General features: G+C 38.6%; 1 protein-coding gene across 1 annotated transcript in view; it reads right to left on the bottom strand.

Annotated features, from left to right (window-relative positions):
- Positions 1–9,628: 9,628 nt before the first annotated feature.
- SORCS2 (sortilin related VPS10 domain containing receptor 2) overlaps positions 9,629–14,960 on the bottom strand; it is a gene marked incomplete at both ends in the record, with an annotated part of 556,540 nt that continues 551,208 nt past the window's right edge. Inside the window, 3 exons of the mRNA XM_080638949.1 lie at positions 9,629–9,652; positions 9,981–10,060; positions 12,185–12,342. Coding sequence (XP_080495075.1) covers positions 9,629–9,652; positions 9,981–10,060; positions 12,185–12,342 — 262 coding nt within the window. The remainder of the gene's footprint in view (positions 9,653–9,980; positions 10,061–12,184; positions 12,343–14,960) is intronic.

A 14,960-nucleotide genomic window follows, 5' to 3' on the forward strand; every position in this document is an offset into this window, starting at 1 on the left:
AGCATCTAAAAAACTAAGTTCTACGTTGGTTGTATTTAGCTGACACCTATCCAAAGTACTCTCATGCTAACTACGGGAATAAAAGTTACAGGTGAAAATCAGCTGGTCACCTGTGTGAGTACAGGTGCAGCAAGATGAAGACTGATTTTAGCCTGCAGCTGCATCTCAAATTCACTGTGGGTGAGCACCTGTCTTCCATAACACAAAGCTGAACCAATGTCTGTGGAACTGCATGGTCATAATTTAGGGTAGAATTTAGCCCTGCAATATCAAATAAATAAAGCTCTACATGAACAACAGGGAAGCAACAAATACTTTGTGACTCTTCAAAAGAATTATGTCTAGTTCTTACTTTACTGGCTTTCGTATCTTTACCAAGAGCTGTAGCTCTAATTAGCCAAAAAATATGATTTGGGCTTGGTTTAATTACCATTTTTTTCTCCTTTTGGAGAAATTACATGGGTAATGCCAGAAAAATCTATATGATTTATCTGTCTGAGTCTGAAATGAGAGATTTTGGACTCACCTGTGCTGAAACATGCACAGATGCACTGTAAATATACCGGCATTAATCCTTTGCTCTTAAAATGGTAAATTCTCCCACTCCAACTCTCATTATCTTTCAAAATCTTTCTCCAATACTTAACCCAGGTTAAACTGATATTCCTAGTACAGCTTCCTAAATACAGAGCAATGATGCTATGATAATTTCATGTAGGTGAAGTTAAACGTTAGTTTATGCCTCCTAAAACCACACCTGCAATGTATTACGGTCATACTCTTCAGAACCATCTCCCTTTTGCAAAGAAGCATATCTATAGTTAATGAAAAGGTAAGTCACAGTAGCTGTACATATTTATAAATATAACTGATAAGTAAAGAACCGAAGTGGAAGCTTCCCACAGTGCCCTGCCAGCTGACCAAGTTCCCCACATCTTCCAATCTGCTATTTCTTTGCAATCTTTTTCTTGCACCTTTTCCTTACCCACACAAAAGAGGATAAAATGAATTAATCCCATTTTAGCATCAACCCAACTGGCAGAGCCACAATCAGAGAAAAGCAGCTCAGAAGAAACTGGGATCAAGAGCAGAGAATTCAAGTATACTTCTCCGTTTGATTACATTTTTCCTCCAGAGCCTTCTGCACTGCAGCAAGAGCAGCCCATGACTTACACCCATGAGAAAATAAATCACAGCTTGTCAGTGACAAATAAACAGAGAGATGTACTCAAATGCCTCATGTGTATGTGAAATGGAGGAACTCTGTTCCTAAAATTAAAATTTCTAGTCACATGTTCAGTGAACCCCAGTGGCTGGTGTTTACCCTCAGGAATGCTGTACCAACTCCATTCACTCTCTCTAAACATCGCAAAATTACAGCTCACAGAGGGATTCTAGCAAATTATGTTTAAGCAGTATAAATCCAAGACTCAGACCCTATAAAATAATTCTTCTCCCTTGCCTCCTAGCTCAGGGCTGTGCCAAGGTAAAAACAATTAGCAAATGCCCTACAATCATCTTAGAAGTAAACCTACATTGGAGCTACCTCTGGAGTGCACATACATGCATCCTCGCTCCTGGGAAGCAACCTCTTTTCCATGCACCTCAAGTGGGATGCTGCTGTGAGTCAGACCCCTCTTAAATTATAGATAGAAATGCTGATAATTTCACATGTTCCTGCTGCTGCATCAGTTTAGATTCATGGTTTAAAGTCTCTGTATGCAACCAACAAAATGAAAATAGTTGCCATTATGAATTAAAGTAAGCTCCAAGGCTTAAGCAAAACAAAATCAACAACTCGTGGCAGATCATACACAATGGTAACACTGACTCTCTCACAGCTTTCCCTTGCCCTGTTCAGTCTTGTGCTTCCCTCCATCCTACATCTCTCTCATATACTACATCTCCAACACAGGCTTTACCCTTCAAAGATACCACTGAGCTTTTCAATTATCTTATTTCCATCAAATACTTCAAGCTATCCCAACAAGAAGATTCTGCCAAACCTATTTGGTGACTTTGCTTAAACTTGTATTTTATGGAACTTGAAGGCAAGCCATTTGCTTCTGTCTCTAGGAAAGTTGTATACAGACAGACCTGTCCCACAAACCTGAGAAGTCAAATTGCTCCCAAGAGGAATGATCCCTGGTCCTCCTCCTCTGTTAGCAATGAAAACTCTTTACCTCACCTATTCTTCAGCTTCAGGTTGTAACAATTTATCTAATAGACTGTGTACTAGCTTGGATCTCCTACTTCCCATATGCAAATACAGCCCAATGGTCTGCCAAAAAGTCTCTGCCCAACCTTGCTGCAGTTCTTTACTTTCCAGCCCTTGCTGTGCTCCAGGAAACACATACAAATACCATGTCTCACCCCATGACCTAAAGTAAGGCAGGAAGAGGCATTTGGGAGATAATGTCTATAGCAGTCTGTCAATTAAATATGCATTTTCCACTACAGACTGACAGCAAACTCAATATATACATGGATGAAAGAGGAATGCTAGTTATGTATTCTTCCCGGGTGTACAAGACTCATCCACATCACCAACTAGAACTATGTGCTGTCCAGGACAAGCAGCTGAGAGAAGTCCTGGAAAGGCAAAGTGGAAGAGTTCCAGAAAGATTTAGAGAAAATGAGAGCAAAAATTAAGAGTTACAGATTAGAAGAATCGAAAGTGGTAAAGAAACAGGAAGGATGGACTGCAGGGAGACCAAGCACAAGGGAACTAAATTGACTCAGATAATACAGTAGAGCTCAGAGGAGAGACAGAATGGGGAAGAGATTGTGATTTTGCTTGTTATCACTTTGGATACAGTAGGGTGCACAGCCAAATAAAAACACAGAAACAGAACATAAAGCAAAACAAAAAAAGGAAGACAAAAATGGACTGTGCAGAACAGTGATCAGGAGGAGGAGGCAGGAAAGGCAAAGCAACAAACAGCTGCAATAATGAAAAAGAACAAAAGGACAAAAAAGGAGGAGGTACAGAAACAAAGAAAAACAGAAGAGAAGAGAAATTCATACATTTTTTCTGTATACAGTCTCCAATTACTTAGCAATAATTTGGAAGAATTAAACAATGCAGGTTACATCCCTGAAGCATTCAGCATCTCCAAAGATTAACCCCAAAGATGAGTGTATTTACAAGGTAATGGAGCTAGTGAATTTGGCATCTCCGTATGTTTGTGATGATATTCTGTAATCTTAATTATTTAAATGTCCTTCTGTGAATCTGGAACATAAAAGTGGTGTATCAAAATATTCTCTTTTAGACTATTTTTATCATTTGTAAACTGCCTATGTGCATGTTACTGATGTTTGGGGTGTACACTTCTCCTTCTGCATAGTCCTGCCTATTCATAATCCATAACCAGAATGTCCAAAACCCATGTGGATACAAGTCTGCTGTTTTCCTATAAGCTGTTCTCATTAAAAACCATTTCTTTCACCATTTCAGAAAGATTTTCTTTTTAAACTGCTTTAATTAATAAACAAATAGTGTGAATTCCTACTTTTTGTTAAAAAAAAAAAAAAAAAAGCAGCCAATTTTTGCTCTTTGATCTGCAAGAGCAGACACTGTCAGTAAGAACTAAATATAAGTTCAAAAGCTGGCTAAAACTAGCAACAAATAACATAGAAATATAAGACATGCTAAGAAAGTTATTTGGAAAGCCTGGCAACAAAGGCATATTATGTACGTAGTGCCATGTGCTGCTTGCTGCTTGTGTTATTGCAGCCCAACAGGGCTGTAAGTCCACTGAATCGCAACAAATCGGTGTAAAGATGCAAATTCTACAGAAACTCAGAAATTAAGTCCAATCAATACAGCTCAAGTTTGTGTAATGGTTTCAAGTGTTGCAAGGAAATAATTCTAAACAGAGTTACTTGGGTAAGGTTAAGAATCCACTTTTTTTTCAGGATCAGTAAATGCCACTCCTAAAAGAAAATCAATATGCAAGGAGAGAGACAGAGTATGTAAATAAGAACTTGCATTTTTAGAGATAGTATTTTAAAAAGTATTTTAATACAAACCATAACAGCTCTTTGATAAGGATTTTGTTCATATAGCTATATCGCTGCTCTACAGAGTACGTATTCCTAAGCCCTCCAGTGTTTTTTGTCTTATATACTGTCTTCCAGAAGATCATCTCAGCTACCAGCACACAAACTAGCTGAAAACAGTAATTCTGACAAGCTTCACATAAGGAAGAAAGAAAAAAAAAAAAAAGAGATGAAAACAATGAAAATCCCTCACTTGGTCATACATGGCTCCACAATTAATATTCATATAATTTGCTACCTCATTTAACACGAGGAAAACGGCTGAGACTGAAGACTTAAAGAAATGAAATCTCGCATATTAAAAATCATGTAACTAAGTTGCTGTAGGTATCAATTTCAGGGGGAAAAAAGCACAGAGGAATGCAACTCCTTAGTCTTCACACGATCCTGAAGTACCATTACAGGTCCTTATTTCCCTGATAGTACATATAATCCTCTAAGCAACATACTTGAAAGATTAAAGATCTTGACAGATTTTAGAAGATTAAAAAATTAAAAGTGCCCAGCTTGACATTTCCCAAAGACCGTGAGGAAACGTTTTTAGTTGTAAAAGCTAACTGGGGGTCTGCGAAATGTGAAAAACATTACATATATATCCATGACAGGAATAAACACACATTTAATGGCATTCAGAGGGCTAATACTGAAAGGAAACAAGGAACATGAAAATACAGGCTCAACATTAGGAAAACGGTCTAAGCAGATCCTGTAACTACTTCTAAGCAATTAAGTGCTATTTTAATGGAAGTTAGACTTTCTTAGACTAGTAAGATTAGGCTGTATGCCAGTCTCGTAAAGTAAGTTGTAGAAGCAAAGTGCAATTGGGACTAGAACAGAGAAAAGGAGCCTGGAAGTAGCTTTTTGGATGGACTTAGAAAACACAACAGAATTTTGCATCTCAAAATCAATATCTATAAAGTTAAATGCTCATAAATTTCTTCCTGGTGGAAAGCCAGTATTTTGATGGAAATGTGCACATCTAAAAGTTTGAAATAAAAATGAAGATGGAAACAATACAGCGGTATCAATCAATACACAATAACAACTCCGACTGTCAGTGACTATGCAATGAAATAAAAATTTTAGTCTCCTTTTCCCCCAAAGTCTCCTTAATGACAAAGTACAAAAACACTGTTTTATAGGAAACATAGGAAAAATCCATGACTGAAATTGTCATCGATTCTATCAACTTGGCAACATTGTATTTGACTTGAAATAACACTAGAAATTCAAAGTTTATCAGAACCACTGGTTCATCATCAAAAAGTTACTGCAAACAAATGCATGTATTTAATTTCTTAAGGATAATAACCCCCACACACACACATTTCTTTGAGTGTTTACTTGTGGAAGGAGGATGGAAACCATGGCCGTTTCACACTACTGACCTCTATTAAAGATACAGCATACAGGAGTAGAGTATTCCCATGAAAGGGATGTCTCATTGGACCTAAACCACAGCTAATCATCATAATCATGTCAGATGAAATCTGCTTTGCACTAGGAACTACTAACAGCAAAGCACTGATTTGTCTGTCTGTCTAGAAGACAGTAATTTAACAAATCATCTACTTTATATGAATAAACACTCTACTCCTCTTTACGCTGCTCAATGAAAGCAGAGAACTCATGAAGAAGGATTTAATTCAATGAGAATTTCCTAAAAGAGTTCAAAGAAATTGGATGTGAATTGGAGACAACATCTTGCCTCAGGCTGGTACCTTCTATTTCTTCAGTTATTTTCACCACTCTCTTCTATACGGTATAAAAACATGTGTGGTTCATATTGCTTTTATTTTTGAGAAATTACTTTACACTATGTGTGGCTTTCTCCTAAATGTCTTCTGAGCATTTCTGAGCACTTTACGTGGATGGACCCAAAACCACCTAAAACATTCAATGTCAAAAGGGAAAGCAAAGATAGCAGCTGTAAATCTTGATGGCTCTATTAGAATGCTGTGTTCCAGTACTGCTTGGAGCACTCTGAAAAGTACAGGGTGTTTTTGAAATTGCAAACACAACAGAGTTTAAGACCAGAAGATGTAAATGAGGCCAGTACACTGCCAGTTTTGTTGGTTTCACTGTAGTTCAACATTAGTGTTAAGTCTCACAGTACATCATTATAAGGTTTTTGACCAAATAACATTGCAGAAAAGCAAGATACTAGTGTGTGACAGCAAAATCACATCCAATGTTGCAATGCTACCACATAACAATACGTTCCAATAACAGTTTTTAAATAAAATTACCTCTTTAAGTGATGTACTTTTTTTTTTGATAATGCATATTTTTATACATAATTGCAGCTGGTTTCAGTAGACTACTTTTAATAACAGCGGTAAATACAAGTAAAATGAAGAAAGTAAAACTATTCATAATTTATGCTCACAAAATTCTTTTACACTGGCAAACCTGAACAACAGTAATTAATTTAGCCTCACAATACCCCTGTGAGGTAGGTAATTATTATAAGCCCCATTTTACAGGTGGGGAAACTGAGGCACATACAAGTTAAGTAACTTGCCCAAAGTCTGAGTACAAAATCCAGGTATCCCACAGCCATCTTCTGTTTCTTAGACATCAAATCACCCTTCTTCACTAATAAATCTAACTGGACTATGTACAAATACTGCATGTGTGTGCGTGCATGTGTGACTAGCATTTGTGCATAGAAACAATTTCGTGTTTCTGTATACACGCATATCAGGATTTTAGATACATATGAAGGATTATCAGCATTTGCTAAGATGCCATGGATTCAGTTCAAGAGATTCAAAACCTAGCACTAGTGAAACTTTTAATTTAAAGATAAACCAAGACACCATGAGTGGGAAAATGGCAATGGTATTCTCAGCTTTAAAATAATGCATTTTAAAGTAATTCTTGCCAGAGAATCAAAGGCTTCCTTTATTATCTGCTGGGTATTGTTAACACAGTTATGGCAATACTGACATCTCTTTAGCAAACAGTGATTTTAAGACATGACAAACCAACCTCACAGGAGCGCTGCATGAATCAAATTAACAAGCATCAAAAAACATTATTACAGGCACTATATTGTGCTAAGTGTTAATTAGAGTACCAAGCAGCTAAATATTCAGCCATATTCTAAAAGACTCCTATTACCAGAGACACAAATCACCCTGTACTAGATGTATAAAAGTAGCTGTTAAAGCATAAATTAGATGTATGACCTAGTTCCAGCAGTGTCCTTTGCTAGTGAGACAGAGTGGGAGAATAACCTGAAGCTAGAACTTCCATCCCTTGTCCATGAGGCTAATCTGCCACTCACCTGCCCTATACTAATAACCCACTTCAGATTTATTTCACTGGAACAAACTAGCTGTTTGCAATATGATTTTATTCTCTGCTCCAGCTCATTTCCACTAGAAAAAGCATAAAGAGCTGGTGAGCAGGGAAAGCCTCTGGTGCAACAGTCCCAAGAGTTTCCAATGCACAGCACATTTTGCATTTGCATTTCTTTTCTGGAAACTCAGGTACATGTAACACCTCGCATTTCTACAGTCTGGCACACAACAGTCAGCTACAGCACTGCTTCTCCATAAGTCAGTTTGCGCAGTGCTCTACAACTAAATAAGCAGAAAGTTTTAGAAACTATTTTCCTGAGCAGTTTGCAAGCGCTTTTCTGAATCTTCACTTAAACTTTTCCAGTAGTTCCTTACAGTAAGTTTATAATCTAGATATTCTTGTGCTTTACACATACATCCTGTGGGGTTTGTGAGAGCCTACAGTACTACACTGATTTATTACATCCCAGTCCTTTGCATTTGATGACAATATGCTCTAGGATACTCACAATTACATAGAAGAATGTCTCCAATGCATACAATAATTTTAGGACAGTTCTTTTCTGGCTTACCAGCATTTTGTTATTTTCTGTTTGTTTATTTAGAAAGATGTAGTTACCTATCTGTATCTTCCTCAAGTAAGGTGATGTGTGAGCCTGTTACTAGCATCAGTATGACATTCAGTAAGTTAAGAGCTATATGTTCTCTACTGAAGGCAAAAAGTGAGCAGATTATATAGGTTTCCAAGAGAAACATCCTAATCCCAGGTGTCTGTGACACATAGAACACCACATGTTTAAACTCATCACACCGCAATCTGTTTCCAACATGGCTCTATAAACCACATGGAAAAAAACATCAGGGTGTGGATTCACTACATTGCCATTCCCTAGGGATGCAGAGGTTTGTGCTAGGAAAGTCTGGTCCAACTCACAAAATTTGGATTAGGAAACTCTGACTTGACATACAAGCTTTTCTGTAGGAAGTTCCTTCAGAAGCCCCACTGCCCTCCCTGCAGAAATCAGGGCCAGCAGCGGTATGGACTGAGTGACACCCGGTGGTGATGGAAAGGAAATACAAATCCCTAAATCAACCTATCCTCCCCATGTCCTTCCAGATTGTCGAACCAACCCGAGTGGAAAAGATCAGGTCAGAGTTTGCCCACCCCTGCTGGCAAGGGCATACAGCCAGGGAAGACCCCACAGAAGGATGCGGGTGGGAAGGGGATGGCAGTGCGCTACCCAGTCCTGCCTGGGTGAGAGCTCTGACCTACCTGGCACCTCTGCCCTTATAGGAAATCTATAAAAAATAAGCATACAAAGAAAGCGCCTTAAAAGAGGTATTTATGCTCTCTGGGAATGTAAAAAGAGACAGGCCACCAGCAGGGGTTGTACAGGATAAGTCATCTGGCAGCTGCCATCATCCTAGAGGTACTCGCTCAGGAGACAAGAAGAGAGCAACTGAAGTGACTGTCCGCAAGTGAAGGCACCTGGTCTGGAAATAGCATCGAGCTGGTGTTTTTCTTCTACACGGGGTGGGACTGAGAGAGATACTGGTGCTGATGGTTTGTCATGACTTGCTACACTTACAAGAGCATTATCCTCTATTATAAATAACACTTTACTTCCTCTAATCCACAGAAGGGCCTAAGCCTAAAATCATTAGATTGTCTGACACATTTAAGTTAAGAGCTTGTATCAACTAGGAGTGCATTTATTTCCTCACTCAGCTCTCTCCCAGTACCGAAACACTTGGCTTCCTTAAAAAAAACATCATCGTGATCAACCAACCACCTGTTCTGGTCTAGTCACTTGTGTAAAAATCACCTTTTTAGGTTGAAAAGTCTCAACCCTTCAGCTGAATACCTCAACAACATAATTAGAAAGTTACAGTCAATCCTTCTAAAAATAAACATAAAGAACTAAAGCATAAACAGAAAAGAAATAAGGTGGCATTGAAGGTGCCTAGGGCTACAAATTTGCTACCATATTTTGAGTTTCAATTGTAATGAGTTCCCAGGCCATAGAGTGAACTACAAGACGTATTATCCTTCTCCCTCGATAACCGATGATGGACTTTTTTTTTCCACGGGACTGATAAGAAACCTCCTCTCCACCAGCATTTACAGCCATATTTGCAATTTTGTGACATCACCAGGGAAAAATAAAACGATACAGAGAAGAGTCTTTTGATTTTTGTGTTCAGCTGTAAATATCAGCTAACCAGGTAACTGTGCATCTCTCGGGAGTTGATGCTCAAAACCACGCCTGAGTGATTGCCTACAAAAATATAGAAACAAAAGGCCAGCATTAGTGTATTTCAGGCACTTCACATCAAATCCCTCTTTTATTGCAAGGACAAGTCAATTGCATGAAGAGAGTGGCTTTATCAAACAACAGGTTGGTGCAACAGCTCCATGTACCTACAGCATACTTTCACGCAAAGCTTTTGCTCATGATGGTGTGTTTGTGGTGAATTCCTAGGGTTTCTATCCCAGTAACTGCATAAGTTGGTTCTCTTTGTGGCTTAAAAAGGTGTAGTTGTCTCGAGGGGTGCAGGTGAGGGAGGAGAATGGAACCTGAGGCGTCCATTCGACATGCCACTGACCTGGGACTGGACACTGACCGGCATCAGCAATAAGGGAACTCTGTAGCTGTTCAAGTTGCCACTTCTCCCAGAAGGAGTCACTGCAAGGTAATGGTGTTGAGGAGTCCCAAGGTGGGGGTTGCGATAAAGTAGGCAACATAAAATATATAGAAAACAAAAAAAGTGGATGGGTGAGTCTGGGAATACTGTACTGTGGAAATTCAAAAGTTATGAGAAGAGAACAAACAGAAACCCAGGCCTGCAACTCCCTGCTGTGCGTGGAGCGGAGGCTGCTACTGACATCTCCCAATAGGGAGGGAGAAAGCTCACCACAACTAGAAGGGATCTCCATAATATAGGAACCTTCTGCAGATAATGTCGTAAACCAGGATTTAATAAAGCAGAGATTACAACATGTTTTATTCTTTGGCCAGATAAAATAGAAAAGTATCATTAACAGGAATATTTTCTTGGCGGTACTGAGCAAAACTGAAGCTAGTGGAAAGTATTGCAAATAGCAAAGCAGTACAGCAAGCAGAAGGATAGTTTTATGTATTAAATAAAATGTCTAAAAGCTGTACGGTAGCTGACAATATACGGATAATTATCATCCATAGAAATAAGCTCTTTACATTCAATTGGAAATGCTGCTGGTGCTGACAACCTGGCAGAAGCACAAATAACCTTGAGAATTGCATTTGCTGTAGTAAGTTTCCCAGCAAAACATCATGATCTTGCACTCTTTAACCCTAATAATGCTCTGCCCAGACAGAAGATCTTTTTTCTCTCTTTCTGAGTAAGGAGTGCAGGGCAAATAGAGATTATTTCTGAATGCATTACAAATCAGGGCAGCATTTCTTTATTGCAGCATCCCAAGCTGCCCTATACAAATAGGCCATAAGGGATTTTCTACCATTAAAAGTAGTTATGCTTCTATACATTACTAGAGGTGTTTGAATGCTCCACTTTAACAGGCATGTCTGCAAGGAATTTTTTAGCATTCAACCTTCTCCTCTAAAGACCTTGGAGATGAGTTGATAAAAAAATTTAACATAGACTTTGCTTTTCCAGGGTTGTTTTTGGAACTAACTCCAGTAAAGTCAGGAGTGCAATCAAGGTCGTCTGGCAAAATCTGAATGAAAACACAGTGATACTCATACACAAAGGTTGTCAAAGAAAAGATATAAATGCACAAAGCAAAGAAAGAGGCTGGATTCTTTCCACGTGCTCAAAGCTAACACCTCCAAGAACCTAGAAGCAGCACACGGTTCAGCAAATGAAAATAAAGATATCGACAAGACATATAAATGAGAAATGCAAGATAAAGAAATCTCTTTTCTGTCAAAGTTCTGTCCTTCCCCAGGCTACCTCTGGTGCAGCTAAACCACATCTTTTTCCATGGGTTCATGAAGACATCACAGTTGCTTGTTACACCATCAATCTACTGCTACAAATCCCAAAGGCTTTGGGTTATCCGATTTATTTTCACAAAATGTGTAGAAATGGAACTGAGGAGCTTTTTCCATTGTCCTACACTTTTCAGACTGTGACCTGAAAGCAATCTGAACACAATGGTAAATTTTACAAGAAATGAACTTTATAGATCAGCACTCCATGTTACATTAAAAATAACCACAGGGTGCCAGGATATATACTTCCACCTGACACTGGAATAATTTGCACCCTCATGGGTTCCTTATGACCACCCCATAAATACTGGAAAGTTACTTAAATTAGCTACATAGGGAAGACTTATGATACTTTTTATGCAGGAATAAATGTAACGTTTCTAATAATGAAAACTTTAAATGCCACTTTAGTACAATGGCAAATAAAGCAACAGATCTAGATTCAATCCATTTGAAATAATGGAAACCTTGGCTCTACAAATCCTGCTAGCCTAGATTACATTTTCCACTAATTCAGGGGATTATTGTTACCTATTATATACTGTTCTACCAAATATAATTTCTCTGTAAAAATGTCTGTCTCCTAACATGAAAATGTATTATCTGTGTACTTGTCCTCTATATAGCATGTCATCCATACATAGGCCTGTATCACAAGCAAGCTGAAAGAATATAACTCAGATAATTCTTTGTTAGTGGTGTACTATTTGCTTCCTCCTGAGACTGAGCAGAAAATGAAAATAAAGCTAAAATGAAAACAAATATCAATTAAAAATCAATTACTTATGAAAATTTATAAACTAAAAATGAAGTTACCTCTTGCGTTACCTAGTGTTTGCGAGTCCAGATCATCATCAATAAACTCCTCACCCTGGATGATGTTCTGGGTGTCCTCACTATGATTAACAGGGCTTGTCATTTCCTGCTCTTTTTCGTTGTGCATCTGGGCATAGACATTTCTGCCTGGCAGTTTCCTATATCAGACAAGGAGAAAAAGTCTTGTGATGGAGTTCCCCTGTGTTGCGCACATGCTGGTATCAGAGCAGAGCTTCAGCAGACCAAAGGTGTTCCAGAATCACAAACTAGCACCAATCCCACCCTCCCTTAGTTTTGTGCTCACAACCTGAACTTACCAACTCCTTATTTTCAGTCAGTTTTAACTGTCTTATCACAATGTTCATACCAACATAATAATTAAGCATCAATTTCTGACTAACAATGAACAATAATCTAAAAAAATTACTAAACCCACAGAGAAACTATTTTAAGAACTCAAGCAATAAAAATACAAAACAGGTAATTCTTTCTTGTTTCCAGGTGTCTTTGCAAACATCAAGCTAGGTCACAATCATCACCACATCCCCCTGGTGAGGTGGGCTGATGCTGAAGTGTGAACACATCGAGTAGCATTCTCATGCTCCATCAGGGCTGAGGAGAGGAAGCAGGAGAAATCAAAAGGGAGCAGAGAGTGAAGAACCAGGAGGCCAGGACCAAGGGGTAAGGAGGCAAACTGGCACCAGTCAGGGCACATAAGAAGATGGGGGAGGGTAGAGAAGTTAAGCAGGCAGCACTGAAAAAGAGTGTAAAGTTTGGCCCAGGACTACTGGAAACTGATGAATTAGACAAAATTCTCTATAGCAGACAGCATTTAATTAATTCGTTCATTCTGATTTGAATCTAGAAAACCAAAAAGCATATGATTAAATGGCTCTATCAGCTCTAATGAACAATTAGCACTATGTCTGAGACTGGGAGCCTTAAGTCTTAGTATTGATAAAGACTTCTTAACTAGATTAACTTAATAAATTAGACTTTGTAAAATCAAACAGAATAATCAGGGACTTCTAACTGTGCAACGGAATTTACGGTTTAAACATTTCTTGAGAGCCATACCCTTTGCTGTAGCTGCATTCACGTGCAGCCTGCCTGAGCATATAAGGACATCCTCTCCTAGGCACCAAGCAGACACTTCTGATTAGGGAGTTGCAGGCTGTACACTGCAAGAAGCAGCTCAACAGCTTGATCAACATGACAGCAGATCATGGCTGTCAAAGTCTGTGCTTAAACACAGATTATTGCAAGGGGTAGACAATGAGAAGAAAAGGGAAATGTGGTTGAATTGATGAGGTTAAGCTGTGGTTTCTGCTGAGCTCCTTTAGACAGTGAGAAAATAGAAAAAGTGACACTAATTTGTAGGCATGTCTCTAAAAACAACCATCTCCTGCTCCATATTCTGGCAGCAGTTTGAAAGCTGGATAAATACACAGGTTGCTCTGTTTTCTCTAGGCTTTTGAACATGACCTGTCTTTAAACGTCATTTCAGAAGAAAGGTTCTTTACCAGGTTGCACCATTTTAGTTTGAGATAGAAGTTACTGCAGCATGCTAGTTTGAACAGCACCTTCCATGGCATCAGAATACTTAGAATAAATCAAAATTGTTAAGAAATGAAAGACAACTGAAGTAGATCTCCTGCCTTTATTCTGAACTATCCAAGAGATTAATTGCATACTGCATACCTATATGTGTACACACACAGAGATCTATATAGGTATGTGTATACAAACACACACAAAATTATATTTATATATATTTCTGCATCTCTGTGAGCTCAGAGAAAATAAAGTGCTAACCAAATACAAAGGAGAAGGATGCAAACAAGGTCTAACACCACAACGCTGTGCTATTATGACCACTTCAAGAGTTTCCTAGAACACAAACATACACATAAAGCCAAGCCCTGCATCACTCTCCCCCTATTAACTGGATGAAAAAAGCCACAATGAAAAGGGGAAGGACATTCCTTGTTATCAAAACAAATACATTAGGTAATTAATTTTGATTTTTTTCTCTAGGGCCAGTAACTCCAGACTGTTTTAATGTGTTTGCTAATGAAACTGGTCATGTGGAAAACAATATCCCTCTCAATCAGACCTGCATCAAACCTGTCAAACTGCTCACTTTCAGTCCACCACTGAATGCCTAAGGGAAATAAAACCCAGAAGAACGTCTTTGCAACACATCTGCAGAATTAGCACATATGTTTCTGAAATAATTAGGGAACCTTCTCAAAACTTCTGACAGACTGTAGAAGCATCAGTGGCATCATCAAAATATTTTTGACACAATAAATATGTTATCCATCTTGAACCCATACGGCACATCAGACCTTTGCAGTTAAGCAAAGGGAACGGAGCTGCTAGTCAGTTGTCTGCCCAGCCTGAAGAGCCTGTCTGAAACCAGCTCAACAAGGTGTGTCCTTTAGTGTAAATCCTGAGGCTTCAACTCGTGTGTCTGGTAAGATTTACTAGTTAGAGACCGCACAGTCACAACACATACTATTAAATGCATTAAGGGGTTCCTAAAGGAAGAAACCTCACAAGTTCACAAATAACCATGAAACATATTGTTGTGAAGAGCACTTCTGTATGAGTTACAGGTAAAAGGAGAAGAGGCATAAGCTCTTATTTCTCACTCATCTAAACTTTGCGAGCCCAATCCTGCTAAGTATAGATCCTCCAAGGAAGGCAATAAAGTTAAGATAATCAGTGACTCTCTCACACTTTTCTTTGTTCCTCACAGATACAGAGGAAA

Source organism: Psittacula echo (assembly GCF_963264785.1).
Source record: "Psittacula echo genome assembly, chromosome: 1".
Taxonomy (NCBI): Eukaryota; Metazoa; Chordata; class Aves; order Psittaciformes; family Psittacidae; genus Psittacula; species Psittacula echo.